At 44.6% G+C, this 14,998-nt stretch overlaps 1 protein-coding gene across 3 annotated transcripts in view; it reads right to left on the bottom strand.

Moving 5' to 3' along the window:
• The window catches only part of JARID2 (jumonji and AT-rich interaction domain containing 2), a 146,224-nt gene that overhangs the window by 36,596 nt on the left and 94,630 nt on the right, over positions 1–14,998 (bottom strand). For all 3 annotated transcript variants that reach the window (XM_040432615.1, XM_040432613.1, XM_040432616.1), the window contains one exon: positions 5,674–6,688. In XM_040432615.1, coding sequence (XP_040288549.1) covers positions 5,674–6,688 — 1,015 coding nt within the window. The remainder of the gene's footprint in view (positions 1–5,673; positions 6,689–14,998) is intronic.

Genomic DNA, 14,998 nt, shown 5'->3' with positions numbered 1-14,998 from the left:
GGTATGTTGCCCACACCCTTAGGCCGAATGCACATGGCCGTGTTCCGCGGCTGAGAGCGGTCCGTGGTATGCCGGGCTGGATTCCTGTTCAGAGAAGGAGCGCACGGCGTCATTGGTTGCTATGACGCCGTGCGCTTCATGCCGCCGCTGCACTACAGTAATATACTCGTATAGTGTATTACTGTAGTGCAGCGGCGACATGAAGCGCAAGGCGTCATAGCAACCAATGACGCCGTGCGCTCCTGCTCTGAACAGGAATCCAGCCCGGCATACCACGGACCGCTCTCGGCCGCGGAACACGGCCGTGTGCATTCGGCCTTAGACAGCAGAGATCAAGATACACTGCTCAGAGATTATACTGATCAACGCTTCACTTCTGAAAGATCAGCAAGATGAAGCTTGCAATACATAACCCACACTCTGTCTGTGCATCAGCATGAGGGTGATGTATTAAAATATACCATTTACGATCTAGTATTAGAGAAGAATCCTTTAAGCTAGGGTTCACTGGGGCTTCTGGGGCCGGGTCTTCTGTCAGGACAGAGCGCCGTGGAAGGTTCTTGAATGCCTGGTAGGCACATCGCCACAAAGAAACAGAGAGAGATCAGTTTTTTAATAGGCTTAAAACATTTGTGGTTTCATAGGGAACCACAATGGTGCTTAGGGTTGTCACAAGTGAGGGAGAAGCCACAGGAATCCAATCCCTGGGACCAGTCGTCAATTAACATAAAAGGGACCTAGTCACAGACTTAGGCCTCTTGCACAGGACCGTGGTTTGGTTCCGCATCTGAGCCGAATTTGCTTGCGGCTTGGGTGCGGACCCATTCACTTCAATGAGGCCGCAGAAGATGCGGACAGCACTCCGTGTGCTGTCTGCATCCGTTGCTCCGATCCATGGCTCCGCAAAAATTATAGATCATGTCCTATTCTTGTCCATTTTAGCGGACAAGAATAGGCATTTCTATAATGGGGCGTCTGTTCCGTTCCGAAATTGCAGAAGGCGCACGGACGGCATCCGTGTTTTACGGATCCGCAATTTGCGGACCGCAAAACATGGCACGTTCGTGTGCAAGAGGCCTTCGTTTTGGAATACTAGATTCCATCACATATTCCTGCTTCAGTTTGTGTGAAATAATCCCTGTCTATTCCCCCCACCCCAAGGTATCCCTTTCTCATCTGATGCACTTCATGTGCTGCCTTCAAACCCAACTAAAACTTGTGACAACCCTGAATATATCTTAGATGTACGTCTTTCCAGTATATGCAGAGCTTTGCTTAAAGGGTCACTATACTTTGGGAAAACTTTTGATATCTCAGACATATCTAAAGTTTTTATTTGATGGAGGTCCAAGCGCTGAGAAGTCCACCGATTGCAAGAACGAGGAGAGAGAAACGTTCACATAGCCCACTGTCTCTTTCTACTGCAGGAGACAGAAGGGAGATGGATTCAATAGAAAGTCTATGGGCCCATCTTGATCCAGCTTCCTGCAGCAAGGAGAGAGAACACGCTGTGTGTGCTTCGCTCGCCTCGTTCCAGTGATCGGCGGGAGTCTCAGCGTATGTAGGTGCTGAATATTCCGCCATTTAGCGGGAAACATAGTGGACATCAACACACTTAGGCCAGTCTCAGATGAACGATATTTCTGCCCAGGTGCTTGCTGTCCAAGTTTAGAACAAGCAGCACCATTACTGAACTTTGACTCCTTCAATTGAGTGCGTATCTTCACATGAGATATTTTCTGCATGGACCATCGGAGAAAATTGAAGCATGTTCTATATGGAGTCCATGGGTGGCCCACAACACGGACGAGTTTCATATCGTCCATCTGAGAGGGACCTTAGCGTCTCTGCTGACACACACGTGCATTAGTTGAGAAAATTATTCAATCTTAGCGCCTCAATAAGCACCTAGATAAAAGTCCATTTACTCATCAGTCAGTAGAAGAACAGATTATGGCAAGATATCCGATTTGCATACATTTCCATTACACTGAACGTGCAACTTTAAGGAGAATCAAAGTTGCCAGAATAGGGATGCAAAGTCAAACTAAGAAATAAAAATATGATTAAAATTGCCTGTTAGGTCAAGCAAGGGAGGACAGAAAGCATGGACCACTGGACTGAACACCTAGACGAATGCAGGTGTTTATTGAGGCACCAAGATTGATTATGGATTGAATGTCTCAAGGATTTTACATTGAAGAAAAGACACAAACATTTCAATAAAACATTAACAAGAGTTAAAAGTAAGGGGGCTGTGTACTAACATGAAGCAAAAGGCCACAAATACATAGCGAGTGTAACTTAATGATGGCTCTGCTCACCAGTGCTGACCTTGAGATATACTAGTGAGGGCCCATGGAGGAAGGAGGCCCAGCCATGGTCGGTCCTGTCACCTTTCTTATTGGATGGCACGACCCTCTGTAGAAATCTCCAGAGGATCTGGATTTGACCGCAAAGAAGGCAATGGGAAATAAGCCATGGGAACGGCATGGAGTGGGAAACAAATTCCATTGGCAAAAGTCAATACCATAATGGAGGGGTCTGGGTTGATCTTTGCTATGGGGCCATCTCTCTTCTATGTACGCCACAAATAAGAAACACCATCCAGCTACCAACAACTTAATTTGGTTTGTTATAGGACATATTAGGAAGCATAAGTGTGCAGTTACTAGCGATATAGGTGACATATGTCGGCGTGTAACTTATCTTAGTACATTGCCCCCTCTTTCATTCAACCACAGACTTTGTAGGGTATAAAGATTAGATATTAAAGGGAATCTATCACCTGCTTTGAGTATATTAAGGTGTTGGGGTACTTACACTAGCGTTTTTCTTTTCCGGCATAGAGTTCCGTCACAGGGGCTCAGTACTGGAAAAGAACTGATCAGGCATAGCCCCATGCATTCTGAATGGAGAGTAATCTGTTCAGGATGCATCAGGATGTCTTCAGTTCAGTCATTTTGACTGATCAGGCAAAAGAGAAAACCGTAGCATGTTATGGTTTTATCTCCGGCGAAAAAAACTGAAGACTTGCCTGAATGCATTTTTCCCCATACGAATGTATTAGTGCCGGATCCGTCCTTCCGGTGTGCGCATGCACAGACCGGTAAAAATGTGAAAAAAGATACAAGACGGATCCGTCTGTCCGCAAGACAAGCGGACAGACTATTCCGTTCTTGCAATGTATTTCTGAGACGGATCCGCATCCGGATGCGTCTCACAAATGCTTAGTCACATCCAGATCGGCGGATCCGGCAGGCGGAACTGCTTGCCGGATCACACTGCCGCAAGTGTGAAAATAGCCTTACTACTGCCATGTACAATACGATACCTTATTTCTTGCTGTAGTCTTCATTTTTTGTTTCGTGCTTTCATTAGCAATAAAATCCACTTTTTATGTTATGCAAATGAGTGTCCAAGGTGCCCAGAGGGGCGTTATTATCCTAATCTGGAGCCCAGTAACTTCCCCCTACAGTGCCCAGCCAGTCTTCCTTTAGAGCCCAAGCATGCCTCTTTCAGCATAAGTAACTGCCCACACCCAGACTCTTTGCCGTCGCCCCCCTCTGCTATGTGAAATCTCACGCAGGCGCAGTACTGCGGACTGCCTGCGCCATGTAGAAGCTCCTGGCGCATGCCCAGTGACATTTGAAGCTGTTGCCCTCAGGAGCTTCTACATGGCGCAGGCAGTCCGCGGTACTGCGCCTTCGTGAGATTTCACATAGCGGAGGAGGGCGGCAGCAAAGAGTTCGGGTGTGGGCAGTTACTTATGCTGGAAGAGGCGGGCTGGGCACTGTAGGGGGAGTTACTGGGCTCCAGATTAGGATAATAACGCCCCTCTGGGCACCTTGGACACTCATTTGCATAACATAAAAAGTGGATTTTATTGCTAATGAAAGCACGAAACAAAAAATGAAGACTACAGCAAGAAATAAGGTATTGTATTGTACATGGCAGTAGTAACACCTTAATATGCTCAAACCAGGTGACAGATTCCCTTCAAGATGCATAAGACACTGAATGGACAGCAGGTGTGGGTTCATGGGATCGTCCCTGACTTGTAAGAGACATCCATGGACGCACGTTTTGTGGTCCAAGCAGCTAGAAAACTGAACAATAAAAAAAAAAGCAATATGTATTTAATATTTGTAGTTCCTTTGTATTTTTCTAAGCTCTTAAATTGTTTCAACTACTAACCGTAAGGAATGTCATACAAAAAGCAGGAATGAGTAGTCGTTTTATAGGATTGCGTCCTTTTCAGCATGGGATCAAGTGAAGATATAAGGATGGTATAAGGGTGGTTTCATGCATCTCTTATTTTTTTAATGCCAAGAGCAGAAGTGGATTCAGAAGGAATGGGAAATGTAAAAAGGAAGGACTTTTCCAACCTGCTGGATTCACTCCTAGCTTTGGCAAAAAAAGTGAACTGCATAAAAAAAGGGGTTGCCCCATGAAAAATATTCTGCAATATTTTTTTATTAATTTTGGCAAGCATTGTATAGTGATTGAGTTAAATAAAATATCTGTATAGCACCACCTGCTGTTTTTTTTTTCTCTGTCCACCTTGCTAAGGTGGACGCACATGCTCCATTCCATCCTTTAACTGCCTCCTGAGTTGCAATAGGGAGAGAGCTGAAGCAGAGAGGACATGCCCCCTATGCTGAAGCAGAGAGGACGTGCCCCTTAGCTGCCGGCTTGATATAAATCTAGCAGAACAATTGGAGCAATGAATCGGGAGATCTCTGGATCCATTTGAGGTACAGGGCTGGTCCTGGCTTGATTCTAGCTTTATTAGAAAGAGATTGTTGTGTACTTTACAGTGTCTGATTTTCATTTTTTTTTTTATATTAATCATGGGATAACCCCTTTAAAGAGGAAACAAAGAAAGAACAGGGTGGATTGTGGCACTTATGCAAACAATTATGAACGACTGTGGGTTATGCAAAGTTTTACTCACAAACAAGTCACGAAACAAGTAGAAAAATCAAAATGCAGACAGCTAGGGGCAGTGATAAAGGTAAAAACTGCAGGCAACAACACAAAAAACGCGTCAAAGCAGGCCCATCTTTAGTCAAAAAGTATGGGATGACACAAAGCATACTGCATCTTAGACACACACTTAAACATAGACATACAAAACCTTTACAAAAGAATTCCCTGAAGGAGCAGAAAGTGGAGCAACGAGTGATGAAAAGGAGCAACAAAGGCAGCGTCTACATGTGACCGACATTCCTTCCGGACTTCAAATTTATCAAAATTTATCACATGAAATTTCTTGAGCTTGCTGCTTCATTGAAGAAGTTAATTAAAGATCATGTAGATAATCATGAAAAAAAAGAAAAAGGAAAAAAAAAAAAAAAAGAAAGAAATCGGCACGTGGTGTGCGCTCGTTTCAGAAGCTTAGGCTTCCAAAGAGAATGTATAGACATTTCTGGGCTAGTACAGAGGAACTACACCAGAATACTGTGCTGAAGCTAATGAAAAGAGAAGAACCAAGGGCAGAGGAAATTCCCTAAAATTACTAATCTGGGTGAGAACAAATGTATAAACCTCCTATAGGGAACAAAAGAAAGAGGTTAATGGGAAGTGAAAATATACAGCTTGGAGTCATTGATTCCTTCAGTCAGCTGTGAAGCAGAACTGAGAAATAAGGTCCCATGCAGCTGCCCTCACCTATAAGAGGAAGCTCATCCATGGTGATGCCCTGAGATTTGAGGTGTTTCTTGATGCAAGCCAGCCGCTGTACATTGGGGCCCCAGCGTCGACCAAGCTTATGGATGTGCTGGTTCTGCGTCACAAAGCGCATTTCCTCATTCAGCTTGCACTCTGGTCTCCAGTCTGGTGGAGGGATCACCGTGCACATCCCGTATTTCTCCACTCTGGCTCGGATGGACTCAATATAGATCAACGGGTCGTGAAACTCCTTGGCAGAGGGGCGGAGGACAGGAATCTCACACAAGGCTAAGCACCTGGCCTCCCCAGCATCCTTTTCAGGTTTGGTGGAGTCCACAGATTTGTGCGAGGAATCTGTCTGCGAGGTAGAGCGATTTTCAGCGCCAGCATCTTCCGACTTACTGCGGGTTTGTGTACTTAGTGTGCTCTTGGCTGCAGAGGCCCGCTTTGGCCTGTTACTCTCCAGTATCTTCTCTGGCACGTCTTTCTTTACATGTCCATTAAGCACCTGTTTCTCCGCCGCTAGCCTCTTGCTTCTAACCTCTGGCAAGCTGACAGATACCTTAACTTTTTTTACCAAAGGCTCTGCCTTGTTGGGATGGTTCGCCTCTTCCAGACGTCTTTTGGAGTTGCGCAGTCCCTCCCTTAGCTGCCGCCCCTCTTGCCTAGTGCAAGTCTTTTTGTTCAACTTGCCATTCGCCTTGACACAGCTATTACCAGTGGCACAGTTGGGCTTGGATGTGGAAAGAGATAGCACCTGTTTCCGAGTTTTTGCATTGCTGCTTTCTGTGGTCCCTGAGGTTGTGTGGTGAACAGATGAACTGGTTTTGTGGTGATTCAGTTTGGTTGCCTTGTCCAGTTCTTTCTTGGCTTTGGTGTATGTGACAGTTCCCTTGGTCACCGTTGCAGTATACTTCACAGTTGTGGACGGTGAAGGTCTTGCTTCTCTAGTCTTTTTGGCACCGACTGCGTTCAAACTCGATGATAACCGGGTTATTCCATTCACCTTGGAAACCTGGAAATTTGCAAAAAACAAAAACAAAAACGGGGACACTGTGAACTGAAAGAGAAACCAACTGCACATCCAGCAACCAATCAATGACATCACATGCCTAAAAATGACGACAACTCATTCACGGCTGCACGTTCCAACAACTGAACCTTAAAGGGAATGTCACCAGCGACCCCCTTATCCAGCTGTTCACATGGACACATTAGCTGCGGTTCAACTGATTAAAATTGCGTTTTTCGTTTCGTTGGGCCTTTAGTGAAATGGGGGCATCACCATTGCTCTAGCTGCACCCAAGCTCTGCTCCTTTCTGTGATCAGCCCCCCCTTGGCTGCTTTGCTACTGCTTGACCCCGTCAATCTGAGCGGCCAGGGAGGAGCTGGCCTCAAGAGTGAAGCTTGGGTACAACAAGAGCAATGGTGACACCCTGACTGCACCAAAGGGCTAATTTGCGTATTGGCAAAAAAAAAAAAAGTATTATAACTCAGGAAAGGAACCTCAGATCAACAAAAGAAAACCTGCATTTTAATCAGGAGAATCACAACTTTGTGTCTATGCAAACAGCTGGATCGGGAGGTCGCTGGCGACATTCCCTTTAATGCTTCAAACTATCATACAGCTTCTAATGCTATAGGTCAGAAAGCACGTAAAGTGCTTACCTACAGGATGTGCAAGAGATCTATTGCCTGTTGCTTTCAACTCTGCACGCCTATACACCCCGAAGGGGGAATTCTTAAGTTGAGACTTTGATTTATAGATTTGTCCCAGACATGGGACTCCTGGCAGAACTTTAATTGTCCGTGTAATTAACGGCAGACAGTATAAAATCGGATATGTAAAAGCCTAGCAGTAAAGGTATATATATAACACAACCTATATAATAATACATCTGGAAATACAGTAGTGAATTATTTCAGGGTTCCTTTGGCACGGCACTGCAAAGTCTTGAATGTGAACTGTGTAATACGAGTACAGTATTTGTCTAGAGAAATGTGATCTGTGAAGTTCATCCTCGGTCACAGGCAGCTGAGGGGGCGATACAAAATAATAAAGGCGCCCTATCTCCCTCCAGACCGGGCAGCAGCGAGGAGGAGATGTTTCCAGCAGTCTCACAGCTTATAATTATACGAGTCTGTCTCCACTATTAATACATGCCAGACTGTCTCTCTATTAACAAGGAAGCATGCGGACACTTACTTATTACCAGGGAACTTTAAAGATCTGAGGAAGAAAAGTAAGCGGAGTAAGCCTATTCTGGAGTCATGCAGGTCTGGACCAGTCTACCTATCAGCTAAAAACTCTGCATTCCTCTGACCTGCTCATCGTCCTTATGAGAGATATATAACATATTGCTACTTAGATCAATGTATGCACACCTAGCCCATGGACATCCCGACACGATATGCAACAGCACCTATACTCACAGCCCTGAAACTCTAAGTGCCAGTTCACACAACTGATCTTAAAAAACACGCTTAAAAAAAAAAAAATAATCAGGACGGAATAAGAGCATTTTTCGATGCGTATTTTTTATTTTTAAACCAAAAGGTGTTCACTTTATTACAAAGCTGAATTTTCTGCTTGAGGTTTTTGAAGCAGATCTATGCCAAAAAACACGGTCTTACAAGGAGCAGATTTTTTTTCAGCTTCCCATTTATTTCATTGGGAGATTCCGCGCTGATTCTGCCCCAAGATGGGGCACGGTGAATGAATGAATAAATAAATGGGAAGCTGTTTTGAGGCGGGGTTTTTTGGCGCAAAAAAAAATTAATAAAAAAACAATCTGTGTGAATTGACCCCAAGAACAGGATAGGATCTCTAAGCGCAGTCCTGAACCTCAGCAGATGGTACAGGATCTCTAAGCACAGTCCTGAACCTCAGCAGATGGTACAGGATCTCTAAGCACAGTCCTGAACCTCAGCAGATGGTACAGGATCTCTAAGCGCAGTCCTGAACCTCAGCAGACTGGACAGGATTTCTAAGCACAGTCCTGAACCTCAGCAGATGGTACAGGATTTCTAAGCGCAGTACCGAACCTCAGCAGACTGGACAGGATTTCTAAGCACAGTCCTGAACCTCAGCAGATGGTACAGGATTTCTAAGCGCAGTCCTGAACCTCAGCAGATGGTACAGGATTTCTAAGCGCAGTCCTGAACCTCAGCAGATGGTACAGGATTTCTAAGCGCAGTCCTGAACCTCTGCAGACTGGACAGGATTTCTAAGCACAGTCCTGAACCTCAGCAGATGGTACAGGATTTCTAAGCGCAGTCCTGAACCTCAGCAGATGGTACAGGATTTCTAAGCGCAGTCCTGAACCTCAGCAGACTGGACAGGATTTCTAAGCACAGTCCTGAACCTCAGCAGACTGGACAGGATTTCTAAGCACATTCCTGAACCTCTGCAGACTGGACAGGATTTCTAAGCACAGTCCTGAACCTCAGCAGATGGTACAGGATTTCTAAGCGCAGTCCCGAACCTCAGCAGATGGGACAGGATTTCTAAGCGCAGTCCTGAACCTCTGCAGACTGGACAGGATTTCTAAGCACAGTCCTGAACCTCTGCAGACTGGACAGGATTTCTAAGCACAGTCCTGAACCTCAGCAGATGGTACAGGATTTCTAAGCGCAGTCCCGAACCTCAGCAGATGGGACAGGATTTCTTACATTGAATCATAAACTTGTTGGAGTAATAGTTGAGGAACAGCATCAGGCCAAGGACAAGGGCTCCAGAATTATTAATGCATGGGGCATGGAAACATTTATTAAAATAGACATATGAGGAGGGGAGACAGGTCCTATTTAAAGGGAGCGTGTCAAGTAAATGTCACTAATGGCCATCAGAACCTTTTAAAGGCAGTCTAACCCTCCCTTTATGTCATCTGGGTGTTTATTTCATTCCTATGAAGTGTCCAACTGGGCGGGCTGTCCTTTTAGAAGTGCCCAAGCTCTCCGCCCTTTCCTCTCCTCCCAAGGCTTCCTCCCCTCTCCCCTGATGCCACGGCAATGGGAGGTTAAGGAAGGAGCAGACCGCGGGGAATGTCAGTGGTCTTAGACAATTTGAAAAAGAAAGTCCGCCCAGCTGGACACTTCATAGGAATATAAGTGCTTTTCCTGGACATGGAATAAACACCCAGATGACAAAGATATGGTTTATAATGCTTTTACAACATTCTGATGGCCATTGCTGGTAGTCGTATTAGTGACATTAACATCACAGACTCTTTTTAAGCAATTTATCCCATGAGCCATTTATAAACTTTGGAGGTCATTTATTAAGACCGGCATCTAAAACGTCTTAATAACCCCTTGCGTTACACATCCACCGCCGGTCTCAATGTAAGCCAGCTTCCTTGCTGGATTAAATTTAGACCATTTTCTATGCCTAAAACAAGTGTCGAAAATTATAAAATGAGACCCACCCAAACCACCCCCCCTTTTTTTTTAGACCTGGTGTGGGTGGGGAGAAATCGCAGATTACAGCGCAAATAACAATTGCGCCATAATCTGCGACAGACGTACACCAGAAAAATAGCGTATATCATGTAGTAAATGACCTCCTTTGTCTACATCGATCTAGATAACCCCAAGAGGAGGAGATAAAAAAAAAACATGGGGGAGATTAACTAAACTAAATGCAGCAGAATTCTGCAGGGAAAGGGGTGCGCCATTTTGGCACAAGGTAAGACAACCGATTGGTGATGTGTAGCTAGACTAAAGATCTAAGGCCTCATGCACACGACCTCAGCCTCCGTTCCGTCTTTTTTTGCAGATAGGATGGGGACCCATTTATTTCAATGGGTCAGCAAAAAAATGCTGATAGGTCATCCGTTTGTGTCCCGCGTCAGCGTTTCCCTTCAGCAAAAAAAATAGTGCATGTCCTACTTTTTTCACATTTGCGGACAAGGATAGGCATTTATTACAAGGGATCCGTGGAAAAAAAACGGAAGCAAAAAACTACTGTCGTGTGCATGACAAGTGTGACAAAATGTATCATATGGCATAAATCACTGATTAATTTGGAACACCTTCTCCAACTTTACACTGTCTAAATGTATGGTGGCATTCGTAAAATCTAACCCCCCTGCCCCCCTACTTGTCACCCATCACATATCAGCTCTGATTATGATGGAGGGGGTACATATTGTCTAAATTTTAATCTCCAAATTTGTTTTCTCTGTGGATACACTGGAGCCTTCCATCTGACAGTGTGTTAATAAAAAATAAAAAAAGACAACTTTAACGGGGGTTGTGAAAGAATGTTTTTTTTTTTTTTTGGTCAACTCCTCCTCCCCCATGGCCAGACGTGTAAAAGGAAGCTTACTTACCTGCTTCCCGACACCAGCTCCCGACCTGCCTCACTGAAAACATCCAGTTTGCTGAGGTGGTGACTGGATTCCCTTATGACATGACAAACGGTCACATGACGCAAGGGGATCTGGTCACTGCTGCAGCCAGTGACTGGTTGCAGGTGGCGTCAAAACAGATGTTCTCAGCGAGGGAACCCAGGGCAGCATCGCAGGCCTGGAGAAGGAGGAGCGGTGAGCCAGTGTCAGGAAGCAGGTAAGTAAGCTTCCCTTTACAGGTCCAGCCAAGTAGGGGGAAGAGGGTTGCCAAACCCCCCCCCCCCTATTCTTGCACATCCCCTTTAACAAGGATGCAAGCTATTAAAATATTTATTGAGGCTTCGTACAAAGCCTCCCAATGCAGTCGTTTTCTCCGTCCTGCAGGCAAGAACAAGGAAAGCTGCAGTCACCCTTCCAGCAAGGAAAAGGTTAAAGCTTTTAGAAGCAGCTGCTCTGCTGCTGGTTGTGATAATGCTCCACATTTAACAGACCTCTGCAGAGCTGAATGTGGGTAAATCAGTCCTCGCAGAGCAGACATTTCCGTTCTCAGTACAATTAAAGGTAAATGAACAGGAAGGAGGGTAAATTACAAAATGTATGTAAGGCAAACCCATTAAAGATGAAAGCATGCTTCTCCCGGGTATTGTCACACTCGCTGAGCGTCCTGCGACTAGGCATGGTATCGGAGCTGGGACTGTTCCGTCCAGATCTGGCCACCAGCTGATGCCAAAAAGCATACCTTGCATACCAAGAGAGAGCAAGGGTTATATTAACAGACCGAGAACTGTAGAAAAAATACCGATTTGCGGGAAGTCTGGAAAAAATCCAAATCATTCATGGTGGTCGTGTCATCATCTTATTGTGCCTCAAATAGCCAATGGTCATAAGGTTGGCAGCGCTCACACTGAGCACAGAATGCCGTTTTCTCTTTGTGGATTCTGGGTGCTGCTCGAATGACATTCAGAGCCAGTAATAGACTCCCATTGGAAAAACTGTACATTATTATAGTGTGTGTGTGTATATATATATATATATATATATATATATATATATATATATATATATATAAAATAATAAGCAGAAAAGATGCAAGATAAAAGACTGCATGAAGCAGTTGAAATGTTGCAATTGGTTAATAAATGGATCTACCTTCTTTCCACATCATCCGGAGGGCTGCATCTCTTTCTATTTATTACATTGAGGATCTTTAGTCCGAGATTTTTGCACCTGGTTCTTCATTTGGAGTGCTGCTATTCATATTTTTATAATTATATATATATATAAAATTTTATTTTTTTACGCAACATAGTTTTTGTTTGACATAGCACTGTCTACTTTCCTATTGCAAACATCAAAAAAGGGGGCATACCAGCTGCATTGGATGGATGGAGGCCTATGCGTCTCTAGAAAGATCAGACCAGTATGGCAGACTTCTCCCTCATTACTCCTGCATGTTGACAACTGACAATCTCTTCGTTTCACAAGAGCTCTACTTGTCCCAGTGCTTTGCTACCAGCTATCTTTAGCGAGCTGCCATAGAGTGCAGAATTTCCTTATCTTGCAGACTCCAGAAGAATCTGGGAGCCAGGCTTAGATTACCCCTGGTAACAAATACCCTCTGGACTTTTCACATACATTGCCATGGCCTAAGGTGCCACAGAGTCTATAGCTTAAGGCCCCTTTCACACGGGCGTTGCGGATTGGAGCCGGATGCGTTCAGGGAAAATGGTGCGATTTTGACACTAAAACAAGTCAGTTTTCACTGCGATTGCACTCCATGTTTGCGTTTTTTTCCGCGCGGGTGCAAAACATTGTAATGCGTTTTGCACACGCGTTAGAAAAATTGGAATGTTTGGTTCCCAGACCCGAACCCGGACTTCTTCACAGAAGTTCGGATTTGGGTTAGGTGGTGTTTAGATTTTATTATTTTCCCTTATAACATGGTTATAAGGGAAAATAATAGCATTCTTAATACAGAATACATAGTACTATAGGGCAGGGGTTAAAAAAATAAAAAATAATTTAACTCACCTTAATCCAATTGATCGCGCAGCCCGGCTTCTATTCTGTCTTCTTTGAGGAATAGGACCTTTGAGGACGTCACTGCGCTCATCACATGATCTTTTACCATGGTGATGGGTCATGTGACGGACCATGTGATGAGCGCAGTGACGTCATCAAAGGTCCTTTTCCTGTGCACAACAAAGAAGAAGACAGAAGAGAAGCCGGGCTGCGCGATCAAGTGGATTAAGGCGAGTTAAATTATTATTATTTTTTTATTTATTTTTTAACCCCTCCAGCCCTATTGTACTATGCATTCTGTATTCAGAATGCTATTATTTTCCCTTATAACCATGTTATAAGGGAAAATAATAATGATCGGGTCCCCATGCCGATCGTCTCCTAGCAACCGTGCGTGAAAATCGCACCGCATCTGCACTTGCTTGCGATTTTCACGCAGCCCCATTCACTTCTATGGGGCCTGCGTTGCGTGAAAAACGCAGAATATAGAACATACTGCGATTTTTACGCAACGCGCAAGTGATGAGTGAAAATCACCGCTCGTGTGCACAGCCCCATAGAAATGAATGGGTCCGGATTCAGTGCGGGTGCAATGCGTTCACGTCACGCAATGCACCCGCACGGAAAACTCGCTCGTGTGAAAGGGGCCTAAGGCCTGTTTCACACTTGCGTTGTGGCTTTCCGGTTTTGAAATCCAGAAGCGGATCTTAAAACTGGGCCAAAACGGATCAGTTTTGTCCCCATTATTGGGGATAAAACTGATCAGGGTGCATTAAGTTCTGTTTTGTTAAGCTTTTTGACCAGACTGCGAAACAAACCGGATCCAGCATGAAAAATCTATGTAAGTCAATGGTGCCGAGTTGTCAGCGGGGGAAAAAAATGGATTTGCCATCCCATTGACTTACAATGATTTTTACACCAGATCCGGTTTGTTGAGTTTAGATTTCATACAACCGGATCAGTCTGAAAAGGGATGCAGCGGGATGTATAAAATGGCACAGATCAGTTTAGTTCCGGTTTTGAGATCCCCTGCCGGATCTCAAAACCGGAAAGCCAAAACGCAAGTGTGAAACAGGCGTAAGACGTTTTGCCCTGCATAAGCAGCGTGTAGACCTTTTCCCAGGTATGAAATATGTATTTGGCCAATTACAAAGGCAAAGACAGAATGGAAATGAGATCGGGTAACCTCTGGCCATGACATAGCCTGTATATAGATCCGCATTAACGGAGGATAGGGCCTCCATCTTAGGCTACCCATCCACCAGACCCTTTCAGCTTAGCCTTTACAATAGATCAGGCCACTACAGGTTGTGCATAGTTTAGCATAGACCACCATCTTAGGTTAAGCTCTGAACTTCCTAACTTTTCCTGATTACATCGTAGGCTTAGTTCTATTTTTGGGCAATTTGTTTTTTGTATTTACACCTTTGCCCAACTATATTTTTCCTTTTTGCCCGGCACCTATATGTTTCCCCTTTTGAGCCTTTTTTTTGCCATGCAAAAGCGAAACATGCATGTAGGGAAAGGATAGCATAGGGTAAATTAGGGTCAGAATATACAGGGAAAGGTTCCCTACGGGGTCACCCTTGTCAGGGTGGGTGCTCTGTGGTTAGGACATCAGGGCCAGTGTAGCACCCGGTCTGCAGGGTATATGTAGGGATAACTAATCCCATACTCAGTCATTCCCGCAGGTCTCACCCTTGATATAGGGACAGTGACTCGCCATTTACCGAGATCTTCAAGGTACTACGGAACCCATCCACATACCGGTAGGACATATGGCTTTATTTCTATGTGCCACCGTGCACCCAAGGTTCTACCAGTCTATGCTTGTGTGATAGTTTATTTTTCAAGATTTAGATTACCTTAAAGGGCAATTTAATTTTAAGAGTAGAATGTTAAAAGTTACGTCTTATCTTTATGTGAATTTTGGATCACCCTCTCAGTTTTGT

The sequence above is a fragment of the Bufo bufo genome, chromosome 5, assembly GCF_905171765.1.
Source record: "Bufo bufo chromosome 5, aBufBuf1.1, whole genome shotgun sequence".
Taxonomy (NCBI): Eukaryota; Metazoa; Chordata; class Amphibia; order Anura; family Bufonidae; genus Bufo; species Bufo bufo.
Note: the sequence above shows the minus strand (reverse complement) of the source record. Positions and strands in the feature narration are given on the sequence as shown.